The sequence below is a fragment of the Atta cephalotes genome (assembly GCF_000143395.1).
Source record: "Atta cephalotes unplaced genomic scaffold scaffold00038, whole genome shotgun sequence".
NCBI lineage: Eukaryota > Metazoa > Arthropoda > Insecta > Hymenoptera > Formicidae > Atta > Atta cephalotes.
The window spans coordinates 1868305-1889459 of NW_012130102.1; the positions used below are offsets into that span (position 1 = coordinate 1868305).

A 21155-nucleotide genomic window follows, 5' to 3' on the forward strand; every position below is an offset into this window, starting at 1 on the left:
GTAAAGTAAGGTAAAAAAGTAAGTTAAAGTAAGTAAAGTAAGTAAGTAAGTAAGTAAGTAAGAGTAAGAAGAGANAGANANANANNGAGAGAGAGAGAGAGCAGAAACATCGATTCAGTTTTTTCTAGGATCTCTCTCTACTCTTGTATACGATGTGATCCAAAATGCCGGAAGTCCGCGGTAATGACCAAATATGTTTGAGGTCCTCTGAATGCAGCCGGAGATTACATCCGGTATTAATAATTGCCTTTTCCAACGGAGACAAAGTTGGCGCCGATCGAGGTGGTACGAATAGCCGTAAGTTACTCGCACGACGTGTCCGTCGATATTGCGATAGTTAAGCACAGGGACGGCGCATAATGCAGAAGCTGCAGGCTTTGCGGACGGTACCCGCGGGAACTCCAACTCGCTCCAAGTTCCCGCACTGGGCATTAAAGTATTACCGGGATAATTTGTTACCACCTGCCGCGAGATTTCGGGAAATCTCTTTAATAAGCTCCCGATCGCCGGCGGCCTGATTAACGCGAATAACGTTGTCGGAATATTGTCCGTCCGTTAACTCTCTCCGCATTCCATGGTTAGTCGCACTACATGATTAGTCACTATTTGAAATAAGTGCTATTATTTAGTATATCGAGTAAAGTGTATTAATAGTTTCAAATATGTGGATATCGCTATCTCAGTCTCAAAATTTATGATTACATCTTTCGTATTTTAACAAAAAGTATCAAATAAGGGAACGCTTGCTGATTTTGTTGAATTAAAAATATTTCGGAAAATGCTGACGATTTTATAAATTAAATGTCATTTATGAATACGTCTTGTTTTCAATAATTCCTCGTTTAATTAATATTTTGCTGATGTGACGAAATTGGTAGAAAATAATATGCGAATAAAGCACTTAAGCGGAAAATGTCTCGACTAAATTATAATATTGAAGATAAAATTCCAATATTAATATTTCATTGCTTAAAAATGTACTTAATTTAATTTAATTTAATTTAAATAGAAATTATTTAATTATAAAATATGTAACTGGTTAATAAAATCAATTTAATTATAAAATAATGATTATTACAAAAGTTACATAAAACCTCATAATCATTTAAGGACTAAATTCAATTTAATCTAATTTAAAAAGGTAACCAAGAAAAAATAAAATATGTAAAATGTAAATTTAAGGGAAAATAACTTTAAACTTTTCATGAATAAATAACGAATAAAACGCTAACTAAAACAAGAAAAATTCAACAAGAAAGTATGGAAGAAGGAAAATGCTGAGGAATGACTATGTTTGAAGCATCAAGCGTGAAATGATATACCTATGATAAACAATATTAAAAAAACAAAGTATCACGTGAGAAACATCGTAAAAAGTACTGCGCTTGAAATGTGACGAAAGTTTGCGGATGTTGCAAGGAGGAGTTGACATGCTATATTAACGAGCTATGTAACTCAGTCCAGAGTTATTACGCACATTGTTGGTTTATCATTGCAATCTGCGGGACTTTTACGAAATCTGATAATGATTTGTTCGTGATACGATCTGTTATAACTTCTAATTAATCAGTATGAACAAACGCTAGCATAAAACAAATCTAATTGTAAAATAAATTTGTATTGAAAAAAATTGAGAAAATATAAAATTTTTGTTTTGTTTTATGTGTCTGTCAATATATTTGGATAATTTAGTTAACCCTTTCAAGCAAGAGGTGATTCCCACCTCTTCGAAATTCATTTTTTGTATTTTTCGTAATTAAAATTAATTTAATTTTGTTGCAAATTTTTGCGGTTTTACTTCCGATAAGATGTTCGTAAGTGCAAAGAAATGTATGTTATCCGTTAATTTTTTGTTTCATTGTTTATATTAACAAACAAAATAGTGTATTTTTCATATTGAAAGCAAAAAGTTACTTGATCAGGACGAAATTGGGTACTCGGGGGTTTTCGGGATTACTGATTACGAATCTGGACTCAGATTTTCAAAATTTAAAATGGTGGATCTAATATGGCGAATCAAAAATTAAAAAATTAGTTCTGGGACTGTAAATGGAGTCAAGTAGGTTTTTTGGGTCGCTCATTACGAATTTGAAGTCAAAATTAAAAAATCTAAAATTGCGGATCTAGTGAAGTGAACGTTCAAAAAGCAAACTATCTGTACAGTACATGTACTGCAGATTGGGGATTACTTTATGTTCGCTGCTTTTATTACTAACTCTTTGTTTTTCGGTCCGCCATTTTGGACCCATCATTTTGAATTTCGAAAATCTGAGGTCAGATTCGTAATCAGCGACCTCGAAAACCCTCCAAGTAACAAATCTCAAATGAATTCTACGTAAAGAAAAAAATGGGTTAATCTTCAATTCAATATACATCGGATAGAAAATCTATCAAAAAAGTAAAAACGTAAGTACGGGAAAAAAACATTTGTAATTTGAAAAAGATCGAAAAAGTGAGATGTGCTAAATCAATTAGATGGATCTTTCCATTCCTTGGTTCTTGAATTCTTTGCATTTTTAGTTCAGATCCTGATAATGCAAATTTAAGGCATATTCACACGCACATATTCACACGCACGTATAACTTTTTCTATTTGTCGTAAATTATACTGAAAAATTTCGCGTTGACTATCATCAACTCAAATCTTGAATATACTTGACCTTAGGCTGGTTTTTAAGCTACAGAAAATACGAGAGTCGACGAGCTGTAAGTTCTATCTTACACGTGAAACCCGAGGACAATCGATTGAGACCAACGGGTGTCCGACAATAGAAGATCAATTGAAAATGCAAGGTGTCGTTTCGCAATTGCTTCTCTTGGAAGGATCACTCTGATTTCGACAAAGACACATGGCAGAAAATCGGGACAGATTGTAAATTTGTCACAGTACAAACGGGTATTGACACGATACTTTATGCGCGGTTATTGTGCACTTCATTAACTTTGCAGTGTGTTCTGTTTCGCTCTGATTTTAAACTTTTACAGAATATATGTTTTACAGAAGCTATTGAAATACATAGGAATATAAATAAATATAAAGTCAATAATAAAAATAACGAACTTAAACAAAGATATCAAATTTAGGTAAATTTATTCATAAAAATATCGACAATGTAAAATCGTAAAAAAATTGAACGTTTCGTATGTATCTACTCACAGAATCTTTTTTAGATCATAAATTAAAAATTAGATAAGGGCAAATAACAATAAAAGAATGTAATAAGAAACGTGTTAAAGCATAATCTATAAATATCGGACATGAATTAAGTTTCATATAAAATAAATAAGAATCATCAAAAGATCATATGCACAATATTTATTGATTGTGTTATAATGTGTCTCTTATATCTTCTATTATTTTATTATTATATTTATTCTTTCTTAATTTTTAATTTATAACTTTAACTGTGACTGAAACGTTCGCAATCTCTTTTACAATTCAATCGTCAATGATTATTCGTTAATTTTTTATGATTATTATGATTGTCGATTATTTATGATTCATTAAAATCGATTATTAAAATATTCAAGATTAAGTAATTAGTTAAAATGTTAAAAGTTAAAAAAAAGTAAAAAAGTTAATAACTTATAATTTAATATGGTTAATTTGAAATGCATTAATTTTTAACTTAATTCAATTATTTTTAAACTTTAATTTATTAACTTTTTTCAATTAAAAATTTTTCTATCTCTCTTAATATTTTTTTCTATAAAATCTTAAACATTGGAAAATTAATTTAGAGAAAAATTCAATAATTTTATGATGAGAGACTCTATAATAAGAGTCATACCTACCGTAGCCAGTTTTTATTGACTCGCTGGGTTTTGTCAATTCCCGCTTATATTTGAATCACACTAATTTTAGAAATCATAAACATTATATTTCAGCTACATAAATATGAAATGAGTCTTAGATGAAGAATTATTGTAGAACAGTACTGCACATCCACCCATTTTTTAAAGTTTTACGTATATTTTTTGTAAGTATCCAGTCGATGTAGTCATAAACATGCATGAGCAGTCGTTTCAGAAGTTACGAGAAAGTTAGATAAAGGTTAAAGAAAGAGAAATAATAAACATATATTTATATACCTTCTCTCTCGCAAGATTTTGATAAAAATACCTTTTATGTGTTACTTTTATTATATACAAGTAACTTACATGTGAATATAAAATTAAATTTACCTATTATAATAATCTATATTTGTAGATATTATTTAAAGTAATCTCATTTTAAGAAAAATTAGGACATTCTGATCTCAAAAATAATTTTTTTTCCAAAATTAACTTTTTTTAAAATTTAAGTTAATTCAATTTTAAGTTAATTCAATTTTAATTTAATTTTTATTAAATTAATTCTTTATTCCTTCAACTTTTAACTTAATTTTATTAACTTTATAAGCCATTAACTTCCACTTAATTTAGTTTCAAAAAAACATTTATTTACTCAACTCTGAAAATATTAGATTACCTTAATGCAATATCTCTATGTAATATCTCTTGTTTCTTTGACCATTAATCTTATATTTATTTATTACTTTATATAAATAAAAAGTTTGTACTTTTTTATACGTAAAAATACTTTAAAAAATATTCAAGTGTAATTCTAATTAAGTTACTATTAAATTAAGTAGAATTTTTTTTATGTTATACGTATACATCACTAAATCAAACGATTTAATTTGAATTGGTTTTTATTCAAAGCTGTTTCAAAGCTGAACAAACAATGCATAAAACAATATCATTGTGACTAACTGAGATAGATAGGACATTCTATATATTTTAGAATACAAAGAGATTGTGGCAGCAGCTTTGATCGATTCGAACAGGGCGACACGTTTTCGCGACGATGGAAGCATATCGGGAAAAGCAGAGTATGCGCCTCTAAATTGCTCCATATTTTCAGCATCATTTTTCTTGAATTTCCTGTCCATGTTCATGATCTTTCTTTTTTCTACGCGTCAAACATCCCACCGGTTTGTTCATAGAGATCCTTCTCTTTATGATCATCTAGATACTTTTCACTCCTTCATTCTTCTCGTGTTATATCAGGACATGATTACATCGTTCAGATTACAATATGTGATATCTTAGTATCTATTCTATTCTATTTTGTTTACTTAAAAAAAAAATCTAGATCCAAGAAAGGAAATTAAATAATGAGAAAAGATTAAAGCTGTAAAAATCGAAAAAGTAAGGATAAAATAGCATAATGAAAAGATTAAAAGATAACAAGGAAAAGAGAGAGGAAAAGAGAAACATGAGATAATCAAGAAAAGAACCAAGAATAAACAACAAGGTTAAATGACGAAGTTCAACAACGATAAAATAAAAGGAACGATAGAAAACAAGCTAGAGAACAAGGAGATTTTCGAGAGAAAAAGACAAAATAAAACAAGATAAGAGATGTGGGAAGCATGATATGTAAGGTGTAGGAAGAGAGAAGGACAGAGAAAGAAAAAGGAGGGAGGTTAGATTATAGAACGCCTTGAAAGTCAATTTTTCATCGCATCGAGCGATTTGCCCTCCCAGGAATATTTCTTAGCTCTCCAAAGGCGTTCCCACTTGCGCATGATCCTGCAGGATCTCCTTGCATTCGAGATACCGGCGTCGAGCTGCGACTACGTTGAGGATAAAAAGAAGAGCTCGTAGCACCAGATAAGTTGCGGCGTAAACGCCGACACATGTCTCCCGCCATTTTCCTCCACATCCGCCGAGATATGTTTTTCCCGCTATGTCCCTCCATTTTTCTTCCCTCCTATCTTCTATCTCGTCTTCAACGTGTATTTTCACGGATTTATATCATTCTTTCTATTATTTATTACGTCATTTATTAATTTTAAACTTGTTTTTTTAAATGTCTACCCTCGGAAAATCCAAATCATTAGATCAAATGTTTTGCTGTTTGAAATGGATATTTAATTTTTACGGCCTTTTTCTTTTAAGTCCATGAATTATTACCAAGTATGATCGATTCTGTAGATTTTCAAGTCTACGAAATTTCCACATTTTTCCATCATAAGTTCACCGACACTAAAAACTTCCACGCGTTTTGCGTCTTGCTTTTAAGAACGTGCATGTCGCCCAAGTTCATAAGTTGCGAAGTTGGCAGCGAAAGGATGACACGGGAAGATATTAAAAAGACTTTATGCCAGCCGCCTGTCGGTCTCGACACCATTCGACAGTTTCTACTCTCGCGCGGCCGTATTTTTCCTACCGTAAAATCGTATTTCAGATGTTGCGCAATATTCCCGCTCTCCCAGACTCTTCACGCGCGGCAGTCTTCTTCTTTAATTAACGAAGTAAGTTCGGACATTCTCATCTTTCGAATTTAATAAAGGCGACCGAATTAAATGCCAGGATGCCTTCTTCGCCGGGCTAATCGTTGAAAAATTCATGAGTATTGTAAAAAACGGTCCAGGTGAAGCGGTGGTTTTCGCTCATAACATCCTTGTACTATACAAGCCGACATGCATAAAGCTCCTCTCAGAAATCATTTTAAATTTCCTCTAAGAATGTCTCTTCCGTGAGAAATCTTTTAGCAACAAATATTTAAATTCTTCCTGTATTAAATCCAAGAATTTGTAGGCGCATCGCCCTCAAATCTTTCTTGCCTTACGCACACCTTACATATTGCAAACATCCTCAACTAAGATAATTTTACATAAAATTTTACATAAAATCCGTCAAATTTAAATTCCCATTTTTTAATTCGAAAACGTTCGCTGTTAAATTCATAATGTCAAATTGCTTGTTATTTTTAATTGTTATTTCTGCAATTCTCACCATTGCTTCTATTTAATAATCTCGATGTGTCATCAATTTAACTTGAGAAAATGTATTAAATTTTACTTAAATTTAATTTATTAAATGCATTATATTAATATGGATGTTGTTGTTTAGTTTGAAACTAATTACAAAAATGGATTGATTTATATTTTGACACATAAAAGTTAGCACATATATATAAAAATAACAAAATTTGTTTTTCAATAAGTTCTTTATCGGATTTTAAGATGCTAATAGTACTATTATCAAATTTACGATCAATTTTATTATAATATTATTACATTCATTTTAATTTAATATTTATGACAAGTTTCAAATCCGATAGCAAGTGGCGCATAGTTTAATAAAATGTGTTACAAAATATTATTGGGTATAAATGTGTATAAAGATCTAGCTTTGATCATATTGACTCTTTCCTTTCTTATTTGATTTATTCATATAGCGCGTCTATAGATTAATTTATTATTATCAATTTTTGTTATATAAACTATTAATTACATCTTGATATGTCTTAGCAACGTTGTGTCTCTTAATAGCATTAGTGATTAGATATCGTTGTATTAATCCAATACAACCTCTTTGTCATGCTATCCTATTCATGATTCCGTATATACATGTATTGTATATATGCGTGCAAACGCACGTACAAATATATACAACGCGTACGATATTACGCATGCGTAAGTTATGCGTGAATGTGAGAAGGACGAGATTGAAATAATCTAATTTCACCCCTTTGACCCGTTGTATATACGGTTAGTGTCAAACATGAGATACAATCGATATAAAAATCTATGCACATTTAAAATCGCGCAATTTATTTGAAAACATTGATCCTTTAATGGAAGCATTTAACGAAAGAATTGTCTGTTTAGATAGATTTTTATTCTATTCAGACGCTTGCATTTTCTCGACAGAAATTAATTACTTAGCTCAATTAAAAGTGATTAGATGATCATAATGTTCATAATTTTTTAAATCGTTCAAAATAAGAAAATATAAAATAATTCCTTCTGTTAACAAATCACAACTACAATATCGATCTGTAGTCTATTCATAAATCTTATTGTGTAAGTCAAATAAATTTTATCTCAATAATTACATATCTGTTTGTATCAAAATATCTCTTAATCGTAATACTCTTTTAAACTTCATTTCAATATATATTTGTATATATACTATTTTATTATACTTTTGAATTGAGTTAATACGATCAATCAAAGGATTAAAACAATATTTCTTTTTCTTTCAATCCTTATTGTCAACGATTTTTTTCAGAATTCTTTTATGTTTTACCTATCTTTGTATCTCAAATAATGTATCATTGAAAATGACATATATAAAGTTCTTTTATTACAATCTATAAATATCTCGAGATATTTAGAATGTTTAACAATAGATAAGAGCTTTTCTACATTTTCCATGCAATGTATGTAATTTTCCAAATACATGTACAGATAGTACAGACATATAACGAATAAGTTCTCCGAATTCGAAATAACGACAGTATTTTGTCGGATATATCGCCAGTAATGATTGTAAATTGCACGCTTGGTGCTGGTGCAGCTTTCGTTGGAATTATTGTTGGATTCACCATTAACCGAGTCGCGAAACTGCAGAGCCGTATATGGCGCCCATCGAATCGACGTTGAATCCGCAAAAGTGGCCCTTTTAGTCTTCTACCGTATAGTAAATCGAATTCTCTTTGTACCTCTAAACCCGTTCGTTATCGCTATCTATGTTTCTTTTCCCCTCTTTTCTTGAAGCATTTTTATTTATATTGTTCGCTTTCTGTCTGTTCTCTTCTGATAAACAAAACAATTAATCTATTTATTTCGATAGAAATTCTGATATAAATTTTTGCAAAAAGACTTTTTCATGCTTAAATTGTATTTGACACGTTGATCTTCAATAACATTTTCTTTGTCTCCATAAATATTACTCCAAAATATCTAAATTTTTGTAACTCCTACGCTTATAAATTCTAAAATATTTGAATACTTCAAGTATCTAGATATTGACATTTTGCAATTGTCATTAAATATAAGTATTAAATTAAAGCATATAACACTTATGCTTTAAAACATTTAACACTGAACATGAGACGCCTAAAACTTCTTTTATTGCAATCAATAAATTAATTTTTGGAATCGTAAGCATTCTGCATTGTAATGTAAGGTATTTTCTACATAAGTAATTCCAAATGCAGAGAAATAATTTCGAAAATATAAAGTTTATAAGTAGTTAATTGTCTGATTATGAATATAAAATATTTATAAACATCATACAGTAGTACAAATATCATACAGTAGTACAAAATCAAGCATATTGGAAAGATATAATATGTAACTGCAATTTTGCTAATTAGATTACAATATAATGTGAACAAAATTTCCAAATAAACTCTCAACACGCTCGCCTTTAATTTGCAAAAAATTATGTTCCGTGAATCGGAACTCTTCCGTTGTGCTTTGGGAACACTAATTTCTAGTTCTTTAGATAAACTTGGCTCCGTACTTTCGTAATTGGAAACTCGCCTTTCTTAGCAGTTCATGTAACTGCGTGCTCGTAGGTCTTTCCATGACCTAATGCGTTCCTCTTACAGTAAACATTATAACGACGAATTACAACCGTTGCTGGTGCCAAAAGAATCTTGCACACTTTAATCTACTTGTTTACAAGATTGTTAACCCGAGTATGGGAAATAGTAGATTTCGATGATCATTCTATCAAAGCATTAAATAATTTTAAGAAACGATATTTATATTTTGAATGACTTTGCTGAAAGATCTAAAATTTTGCATACAGATCTGAAAATAATTTGTTGGATCATCAAAATAATTTTATTACTAATAAACTAAAACTGATTTTTAACTGACTTAGAATATATCAAAATTTCTTGACACATTGCTTATCGGTTTTTAGTTTCCACAATACAACAAAATTATTTTTAGATCTTTCAGCAAAATAATTTTTTCCATGTAATCATGTGAGACATGTATCTATACTCGAAGTATTAAGTCTTAAGACATGAAATACGTTTCAGATATGGCTAATGCGTATCGAATTTAGAATTACGAATAAGAAAGAACGAAGGGCGGCTTTGCTTTTCTCAAGATCAGCGCATATAGATAAATCGCGACAAAAGAGATGCGTCGAAAATGAAAATATACATATAATAAGTACCTACAAAAAAGTACCGGTAAAATTAAAGTACACTCTATAAAAAATTGGCTATTTTTATGATCCAGGATTCGAAACAATACATGCGAGAAAAAGTAATAATTGAAATAGCAAATAAAAAATAGAGAAAAGAAAAAAACGAAGAATCGTTGCGGTAAAAGAGTGAGACTTGAGTAAGAACAATTAATATTTTTAAGATAATGAAAGGAAATCAACCCTAAATATATTTTTGTGAAAAAAAATGCATACATTTGAATATTATAATTAATAATTAATATTGATTAATAAAATTTTGAAAAATTCCCAGAAGAGGATATAAATACAATTTTATCAGTTACTGCGAATCAGCCATAATCGAACACCATATCGAAATTCTTTCATTCACTTCCTCGTGCAATCATCCAGCGGAAATTCCGCGGAATTCGCTGTTCCGGTTGGACGAGCACAAACTAGAAATTCGAAATTCAAAAGCGTCATCAAATGCTACAAATGTTATAAAATTCAACGAAGTATATCATACAATATTGCATGGATGCATTTAAGCGATTATAATAGGATTAAGAAGTTAAAAAAGCTTAACATAGATTAGGTTTAATAAAGTTTACATGTGTTTGATGAAATATTAAAAGAACTTACATTTTTAAACGTCAAGTAAAGTTAAATCTTATTGAGAGGAAACATCTAATATAAATTTAATTTAAAATTAATATAAATTTCTTTTGTTACAGTAAAGGAATGGCGAATATAAAAATCTTTCGATTCTAACGGAATTGAAAGGCGTTACTCGCCATTCCTTTACCTTCAATCACAGCGCGTCTACAAGTTTTAGTGTAGACAGCGCACACATCGTAGGACATTCCTCCCTAAAAAGAGGCGCAAACTAGTCGTAGTTTTCATCGAGATTGGCTTTCGACGGGACTGTAAACAGATAAAGTAATTAACACCGATCCTTCCCCTACTCCGTTGCTGTCCTCGCGCTCTGCATTCGGGTAACGGGAGGCTGCATTTAGGATAATTGCTAGTGCATCTCGCGAAAGGCCGCTTCAAACGTAAAAACGGTCATTCCGCTCGGTCGTGCAAAAACGCGCGTGTGAATTCGCAAATCGATCACACATACATACGTACTTCACTCACGTCACTCACAGCGCACGCGCGCGCATGTACCCCACCGATATTCGGCACCATGTACCTCGTCCCTGGAATTGGAATGCCACACGAAGCGTATATCACCAATAAAAAAATACGGACCGATCGTTTTAGTTACAGTCTGTTAATTAACGAATTTCTCCAAAGTAATAACGCACAAGATTTCATCTCGTGTTATAACTCAACGTACTCTAATTTAATCTAATTATTCGTGATATAAACATTACATTTCGCGTGTTAGTAATTGATATAAATTGATTAAAATATGAATAAACAATCCATTTGTTATCTGTATATATTGGAGAAAATGATCAATGATATATTATAGAAACTTTTTTCAATGAGTTATTAAATAATTTATCTAGATCACTTTTTCTGTCAAATACAGAGAGAAGAATAAGTTCAGCTAAATCTTTCTATCCATGTTAAATTTTTATTTTAATTAATATAACCTGTAAAATATAATATTTTTATAATAAAATATTTTTTATGTTATATATTTCAATAATTGGATGTGAATTAAAATTAATTGAAAAATTATTACAACATACATGAGAAACTATTGATTAGATATAAATTCAATATTATTAGTTTTTATTATCTTCTATACCGTCTATATAATTAATAGCATTTCCCGATTATAATTCATAAAAATGATTGCTTTGTATGTGATTAAAAAATAGCATTTCTTTGGCGAATCTGTAGATTGGCAGGTACATTCGGGTGAATGCAGAAGGATCTAAGGATTCGAGGTGTAATCCCGACTAATTGAATAGCAATTAGTAGCGACATCGTGCAGAATCCACTGCGTCGACCCTTCAACACCCTTCGTCATTCCAATTTGCGTTCTCACAGCTTCTCGCGCTGTTCTCGCAGCTTACTCTTCGACCTCGACGTCTCACGTAGTAACCCTTCGTCAAGGGCACTGACATAGTCTGAAAACGGATATGAAGACGGAATTTGAATAACATGTTTACGCGCCGTCGTCTTCGAGCTAATGGTCTCCGTCGACTTCTGAAGTCACCGGCAAATTTCGCATTTCGTGCTGTGGAAGCGGAAAATATACTTGCATGGAGAAAACTTAACGACGAAGCCGCGTTTCCGTATTTATAATAATGAGAAATGATTAAGACTGCAACACGTTGCTCATCTCTGTACATAGCATAATACATTCAACACAGCATATATCACAATAATATAAAATCTATATGAAATATAATTAAACCTGTAACCATGTACATACTTTTAGAATTTAAAGACATTTTATCTTTAGACTGCAAGGAACTCATGGAACTGCTTTAGCAAATTAACTAACTTTTAAATATGTCAATGTTATATACATTATTGATTTCCAAACATTTTTTAAACTTTGTTTAATATTACATAAGAAAATAGAGAAAAAAGTTATATTATGAAAATAAATATCGATATCAATTTAACAGTTTTTCTTTTACTTAATAACGTCGTGAACAATAGGAAATATTATAGCCGAAATCTAAAGTTGATACATCCAACGTTTGTTAACTGACGAGGACATCTTCTCGCAATAGGAAGCGTTGGCAGGATATAGGAAAGATTTTCTTGGAAGATGGGGCTCGCATGTGCAGGAAATGGGATTCCTTGTCGACGACAGAAGCGTGATCGGTGTATCGAATTTGGTGGTAGCCTCCGATTACAAGGATGCGAACGTGCCCGTCGCGAAGTTTTGCCAACGAGGATAAGGGGAACATTCAGGAATGAATGTGGTTGAAGAAAGTTAGAGAATGATATAAGGAAGTGATAGAAGGAAAAGGGGTGAGAATGAGAAGATAGGAAAATACGTTATAACGCTAACGGACCATTTAATGGATTAGGAAGAAGTAAACATCGTCAAAAAGAAGAAATTAACGAGAAGTTGGCGACCGATAATCCTCCTCTTCCTTTATTTTCGATCATTTCCGATTTCGACAGATATTCGGATTTTCTCGATGAAAATAATTTCCTAATTTTCCGATGGTTATTTTAGGAGAATGGAAGTTTGTTCTAATCGGTTAATTGCGAAAATAAAGTGATAAAAGTAAAAAGTAATTTTTATTAAATCTGCGTACGCGAATCTGGAGAAAGACCAAGTTTCAAATTTTGATAAAACATAAAGTATTCTTTTAGAATTTCAGACAAAGGAAGAGAGAGAGAGAGAGAGAGGTAGAGGCGGGGGAGAGGGGGAGCGAATTCAAGCATTTTAAAGATTAAGGACAACGAGCTTGGCTAAAAAGCTGAAGCTCTTATTATTGCATTCAGTAGTAGACTTGGTTTAACGCTTTAAAGTCACTAAAACACATCGCAATTTACATTTTTTTAAATTATGTAATTAAAAAATGTATGTATATTAATTATATATGTATATTATGAATTATGTATGTATATATTAATTTAAATTATGTATATTAAAGTAAAATGTTAAATTTAAAATAAATACATTTTTATTTAATTGGATTCTGGATATATCTCAAGTATCTCTTACTATATATCTTTATATTCTACTTCATTTGTTCTTTACAAAGCATTCCAATTTAAAATACTTCAAAATGTTTGAAGATACCATCAAAGAATATCGCAATTAGTATTTTTAAAATATGTAAAATGTCGATTTTTAAATAAATACATTTTTATTTAATTGGGATTCTAGATATATCAAGCATCTCTCTATTCTACCTCATTTGTAAGTTGCGTTCCACAATATACTTCGAAATGTCAAGCGTGAATGAAGTTTCTCCAACTTTATGAATTCAAGACAACAGAAAAATTCTTTCAATAAAATATTACGATCAGTGTGAGAATCCGCCAACTTTTTTTCGAAACAAACTTCTCCGTGGTCGACTCGATAACTTTATTCGTTCGTCCATCCGTCTAGCACATAATAAAGTAGACGACGAAACGCTCAGTTGTCGATTGTAAAATAATCATCGCTCGAGGGCAGCGGTTATGCATCTGGCGAAGATATCATCATTTTCTCAGACAATTTTGTGGAACAAATGAGAACGATGGTATAGGAGAGAGTGTCACTACGTGGGCGAAGATAGTGAGAGATAAGTCGTGTAAAAAGTACGAGGAGGTCTGCAACGATACGATGAGAACGAGGGACGAGGTTGAGAGAGAGGAAGAAGAGGGTGGTGAGCGATAGGGAAGCTCCATGAGGGAAATATAGCGGAAGGGGTGACGCTGGTGCCATGAGAGATAGCGTAGAACGTAGGAGGTCGCTGAAAAAGATCGAGAGACAAATCTACCTCGCGTAGGGGGTCCGCCGGAGGCGGGTTGAAAAATAGTCGCGAAAGAATTTCTTATTAGATTGAAAATTGAAATAAACTCGTAGTGACGTCAGTTGCATCGATTCTCAAAGCTCCTACTGTACCTCGATCACACGAATCGGGTCACTGGAGGACAGATATCCTGGCCAGGATAGCTCCTAGGAACGTGACGTGCATTACGATTTACGTTATTTTTACAAATACGCTTTCAACAATTTTCTTAGCTCTACTGAATTAAACTCTGCAATTGCTGTATTTAAAGAAATAAGGACGCCAAACTTTAAACTACTGAAATCTACTAAAAATTATAATATGAGAATGGTCAATTTAGAAAATTGACTTTTTAAGACTTTCAAGAGGAGAGAATAATTGAATGTGAAAGAATTGAAATTTTAAATCAGTGATAAGATGAGATATAACAAGATAATAAAAAATCTTATATAAAACTTAAATTATAATTTTAAGTTAAAAAGAAATATATATACATAAATATATATATATATATATATATATATACATAAATTATTTTTTTTATGTTGATATAATACAAATTAAAGTTTGGATAAGTCTGCACATAAGTCAACATTCGTGATTGAGCTAAATATAATGTGACACATTTATGTGACAAAAAGCCTTTATTGAAAAATACTTTGCCAATATCGACAGATGCTATCATGAAAAAAATTCATGAAAGTTTATTCGAGAGATTAACAAAGAAACCTTAAGCTGTTTGCATTAAAAAATTAATTTAATTTCTATTAGTATTAATATTAATAAAAATTGTAACAAATTAGAGAGAAAATTAAAAAATTCTGATAAATATTCTGAGAAATATTAAATAAATAAGAGAAATTATCTTTAATGAAAATACTATTTTTTAATTCTTTTTAGAAGAATAATCAATCAATTTTATTTCTGTATTAAGAAATATATTTTAATGTTGAATTGTGTCTACATATTTTTGGATTCACTTTTTGATAAATATAAATTTTTACAGCACTATCATTCATATGATTTTTAATAATCATAAAAGCTTTGAGAGAAAGAAATAAAATGAAGGCTAATATTTTAATATGTGTAACATGTATCTAATTCAAACACTGCACAAATGATTATCTGGATGGATGTGAGCGATAGCCATTATTCGTGGACATTAAATCATAATGTGTGCATGTATAATCAGTGTGGTATTTCTTCCGTTCAAATCACGGATCTGTGTTTGGCAATTTCGGAAGGAAGGAAGGAATAAAAGGAACACGAATTACTGGGTTGTGATTAGTTTGACATCAATTGACGATTTGTGCGATTCTTCGAATTCATTTCTGATTGAAAACTATATTTTTTTTTTCAGCAGACTTATGTTACAATCCTTTTGATGATTTAATGTCGAATATAATTAGATGGATTAGAATATCTATAAAATGCTAATCAATACCTACATTGTCCAAAAGAATTAACTTTTACTTCCCTTCTTGCTTGTGTTAAAAAAAATTAAAATTCTAAACCTTAAATAATGAATTCCAAAATTCTAAAAAAGAGTTTCTAAAAAAACTTAAAAGAAATGATATGCTGATGACATATTTTTTTATCTAGTATCATTTAAAAGTTTAATATTATCTCAAATATTTATAATGTTATAAATAAAATTCAGAGCTTTGTTATGTATTATTTTCTATTAATATTGTAATGAAAATGTCTATTATGTATTCAAATCTTTTATATATATTTAAAGTCGATATCGTATTTTTTTATTATATAGTATTATATAGTAACGTTAACATAAATAAAATAACGTTTTCTTTTATCTCTGAACAAATTTATATAAGAATTTAGACATAAAGCATGTAATGCTAATTTTTAGTTTGTTATATAAAATACTTGCTACAATATTTTGTTTCTTTCTCGAGCATTACGTATTATGATCTCAATAGAAAAAGTTAGTTCGTTTGCGAAATTTAAAGCATTTCAGAAGATTTGCTAACAAGTCGCTTTACATTAACTGATATTTCGCAAGCGAGTAATAACTATATTCGTGTAGATCCCGTATGTGATGTATATCTTCTCTTGCAAGCTAACTAACTATAATACTAATCGGATTTCCAGGATGAAATCTGTATGCAGGATTTCTGTCTCAGGATTGCAATTCGGTACAGACGCACCGAAACATGCACGTACTATCATTAAACATCAGATATCTAAAACCATATCTATAATTTTCCTTCTAAATCAGTCGTTATATCGAATATATGAACAAAGTATAAACTTTGTTATATCGAACATATGAACAAAGTATAAACTTTGTTCATATATTCGATATAAACGATGTAGGAAAGTGATCGAGGAAATTCTGTGTTTCCATTTATCGGGAGAATGTTATCTATATTTTCGTTCTCGTAATCGAACAAGTCACATGATATTGCGCAAGTAGCGAGATCGTATCCTTTTCAAAGCATCCGCGAATATTAAACGAGTTTCCGCGAAGCGTAAATCAAAACGGACTCCTTTGAAGACTCCTGCGATTCGGCGCGCTCCAAAGAGTTTTGCGTCTCTTACGGTGAAACAGCGATGGTATGGCAAAACAAGCGCTAGCTAAAATCAACGAAATAGACGCATAAGCAAATAAACTGTATATGAGATACCGACCCAGTAAGCTAAGGATATTCCTTTGGCTATTTGCAAACGCAAGAGTAAACCTTGCTGAAATCAAACTTTAATGTAAGAGTTTTTTATATATGTATATGTGTACTAGAGTTCTTTTTAAAACTCAAGGTTTTGTAAAATCTATATTTCAAGAACAATCGATAAAATTGTCTCGATAAATTTTTTAAGAAAGACCCTCTTTCCGATATGCGGCTATAAAACAGAATTTGGCAACATCAAGCTAGTTGCATACCCCATCGCATCGTAACAAGATCAACCGTGAACCTGGAGCTGCACACACATAGCTGCATTCAAGCTATCGGAAATAGATTATCGCGCAAAACTGGAGACTGTACAAGATTACTTGGAATGCGATATGCAGTTTATCACTAATCTACCATTTCTCTCATTAGCATTATGATTCTTTATATTCCACAACGCACATATATTTACAATAACATACTATATTTTAATGTGTGTATAGAACTTAGCAAATTATATATTTGTAATTACTTAAAAAATTATATTTATACTTTTATAATAATATTACAATATTTAATTTATTTAATTTATAAGCCGTATTCGTATTAAAATTTATATTCTCAAGAATATATCATAAAAATATTTATTATTTATTTTTTCTCTCTACATTTTTAATGCATTTTTAATTAAGTTTTGACAATATGTGAAATTATCGCATAATATTTCTATCTTTGTATTATAATAAGAACTGTTGTCCGAAAAACTAAATTAAAATTTTAATTTACTCCATATACATATGTCATATTGGATATTTGTGATTACAGGAATGAAACCGAAAATGAAGAATCATTATAGAGCGCATCAGCTGTCGGTCTGGCTGCGCCTCGTCCCAGAACTTCATCGTGCTGGAATGGAGGATGTCGATTCCAGGCACAACTTGTTCCGTAGCCACAGCGACCCCAGTCTGTACGACGGCTTCGTGAGACCGGATCCTCTCAGCAGAATCAGTGAAGAAATCAAGAGGAAGAACCTTAGCACGGATCCACCAACCACGACGGATTATAGCATTACGACATGCGTCAGCCTTATTCCGGGCACCAATCTTCAAAACGTCCATAATGCCAGCACCGACACTTTAGCTAGTTTAGACGCTGCTGGGTAATTCCAAATTAATAACATAAAATAATAAAAATTTCTAAAATAACGAAAAATAACATAACATCTATGTTATGTTACATTTCGATGTTGACTGAATTATGTTACCCGAGCAAACTTATGAATCAAAATTATTTATTGAAATAGTGCTCATTTACAAGGCATAAATCGTGTCAAAAGTGAAATAAATATTAATTGAAATGAAAATCAAATCTTTCTCGTAACCCTAATTATATTTTCATAAACAGCACGTGACACGGAAGCGTCTCTATCGGAATACAATTGGATTAGCAAAAACAATTCTACACCGTACAATTCAACACCGTACCATGCGATTGTAAATCCAGAATATACTATTGCCGTTGACAAAATTCTCGGCCTTTATTCCTCTGCCACATGTTTGAAAAATTCAGCAAAACTGAGTGCCGTTAACAGCGTAAGCTGAAGCGCACTCTGCTCTTTAACTTGTTTCGAATCTATCGGCAGTTCCCAACATGTCGCTATATATGTTCGACCAGTAAAACTTTGCCCATGAGAAAATGGCAAGAGACGAAACGTCATTTCGTAGCCACAGTTTCGCAGGAATATTTTAGAATCATGAAAATTGCATTGTATTCTCGACGTATACGGTTGCCAGGCAACTGTGCTTTCGTTAGAAAACTCCTACGCTACCATAATAACTTTGAAAATAAAATTTATTGCAAACTTTACCTTAATGAAATTCTAATTTCTATTATTTAAGTAAATTACCGTTTATTTATATGATAAAATTATTATTTAAAACACTAAAGCCTTTTAATTTTTAAAGTCTTCTTCGCGAGAAATAACATTGAGCCTTTCTTTTAGCATTGATGTACTAATTAAGAAATTTCTTATATATGCAGTTATGCGGCGTATTCAACAGCTTTGAGCGTGACAATCGCGATCGGCTGCAGCCTGCTGATCTTAAATGTCCTGATATTTGCTGGCGTCTATTATCAAAGAGATAAAACGCGGCTGGAAGTGAAGAGTCTTCAACAACAACAAATGTTGAATCAACAATGTGGTCCTCGTGGTTTCACCGAACTGAAGCAGCCACCACCTCCGCATTCTCATTACGCAGGTGGCGGCCAAGTGATCGTAGATGTCGAAAATGAAATGTTAAGAAGGTATTGAAAGGTTACTTTAATTTTTTATTACTTATTTGCTATTTAATTTGTTGATTATGTTATTATTTTAATCATTGAATCATTATCAAATCATAAAACAATATAAATGTATTATTAGGTGTACAAATAAATTCCCGCGCTCAACTTTAAAGTGCTAATAACAGTGTATTTCAATTTCTGCGTTCAGTTACTTTTTCATTGATAAAGTTCACCTACGTTTTAGAAGTTATATAGCAATTTGCAGTTACGCGATTAACTACATTTTTAGTTTAGTTGAAAATGAACGCTGAAAAGTGCATATTTGCCATTGTATGTTTCACACTACTTTCATCGTAATAAAACCGATTGTTGAAGCAATCGGAATAATTTATGAGACCTATGAAAACAATATTGAGTTAGAAAAAACGTATTAAGATTGATTTAAAAGACTACAATTTCAATGTGAACGATAAATAGCGCTGCGAAGTATACCTTCGCCATGATATATTGCTTGAAAAATAGTAAATAGATTCGGAAGGAAAATACTTTGATTGGAATCTTTTATTTGATTGAAAATCGTTTTTTTTTTTATTAATAAATATATTTTTTAAAAACCATAGAAACTTATTTATACATCTAATATTTTGTGGCAAATTTACTGAAAAGAAAAAAAAATGTCTGTTTTATTAATATAACAATTTTTATAACTTTTGTTAGATTATTATAATAAATATGTTGAGCTTTAATTATGTTTATCTTTTTTTTATTTATTTTTATTATTACAGGAATGTAATGAAAGGTCCTCCTAACGATTCTAGCGTTCCTTTTCAAGGCCAAGGTACTCATACACTGCCTCATCAACATCATTACCAAAAACAGCACCAACAGCAACATGCCACTCTTCCTCGAACTTCGGTCATTCAAGACATAAATACCCAAACTCAAGTAAGCAACTTTTAATTTATTCGTATGTTGCAATTAAAAAATATTCATACAAATGTATACGAAATAATATAAAATAGTAAAATGTTTTTTGGGAAAAGCGAAAAACTCAAGCACCAAACTTAAGCGTTATAAAGCGCTAAAAATTTTTATAAGCGCTTTTTTAGTCCTTTATAGCGTAGCGCTGCTATGCTATTTGGGAAGTTTGTATAATTTTTCAAATTATCAATAAAATTTCTTTTACAAAATTAAGAAAATTAAGAAAATTTTATTGTTTTAATTAACAAACGTATAGTTTAACACAAAAAATATATAATTTTCACATATTAAAATAAAGATTTCAATTATACGTTATTATGTCTTGTAAGTTATAGAATTAAACAGAATTTGTATGAAAGTACAACGCAGTTGACTGCTTTTGCAGCAGGAGAAAAGATTTTAATTTTGGAATTAAAGTATTAATGTAAAAACAATTAAATTTTAGAATAAGTTTATTAAATTAAACCGAATTTTTATGATTTTAAAATGTTTTTATTACTTTACTAATAAAAAATTTACATACCACATTAAAAAATACCACATTTAGTTATTTTATTAAAAAATATATTTTTTTCTTTTTTTTTATGTTTATGTCAAATTTAAATGAAAATCAAATATTAAACAGAGGAAAAATTGGCAAAACAACTTTCATAAAAATAATAATAAATTAAATAAAAAAATTAGTAAATTATTCTCCAAAACATAGTCAGAGAATACAATTTCAATTACTCATATATGTGATATATAAATTAAATTATTGTAATAATTATTACTGCCATGTGTGTTTATATATGTGTGTGTGTGTGTGTGTGTGTGTGTGTGTGTGTGTGTGTGTGTGTGTGTGTGTGTGTGTGTGTGTGTGTGTGTG

General features: G+C 30.7%; 1 protein-coding gene across 1 annotated transcript in view; it reads left to right on the top strand.

Moving 5' to 3' along the window:
- Positions 1-21155, top strand: part of LOC105621912 (neuroligin-3) — a 95893-nt gene that overhangs the window by 70871 nt on the left and 3867 nt on the right. Inside the window, exons 7-9 of the mRNA XM_012203349.1 lie at positions 17849-18182; positions 19064-19327; positions 20092-20251. Of these exons, the coding sequence (XP_012058739.1) occupies positions 17849-18182; positions 19064-19327; positions 20092-20251 (758 nt within the window). The remainder of the gene's footprint in view (positions 1-17848; positions 18183-19063; positions 19328-20091; positions 20252-21155) is intronic.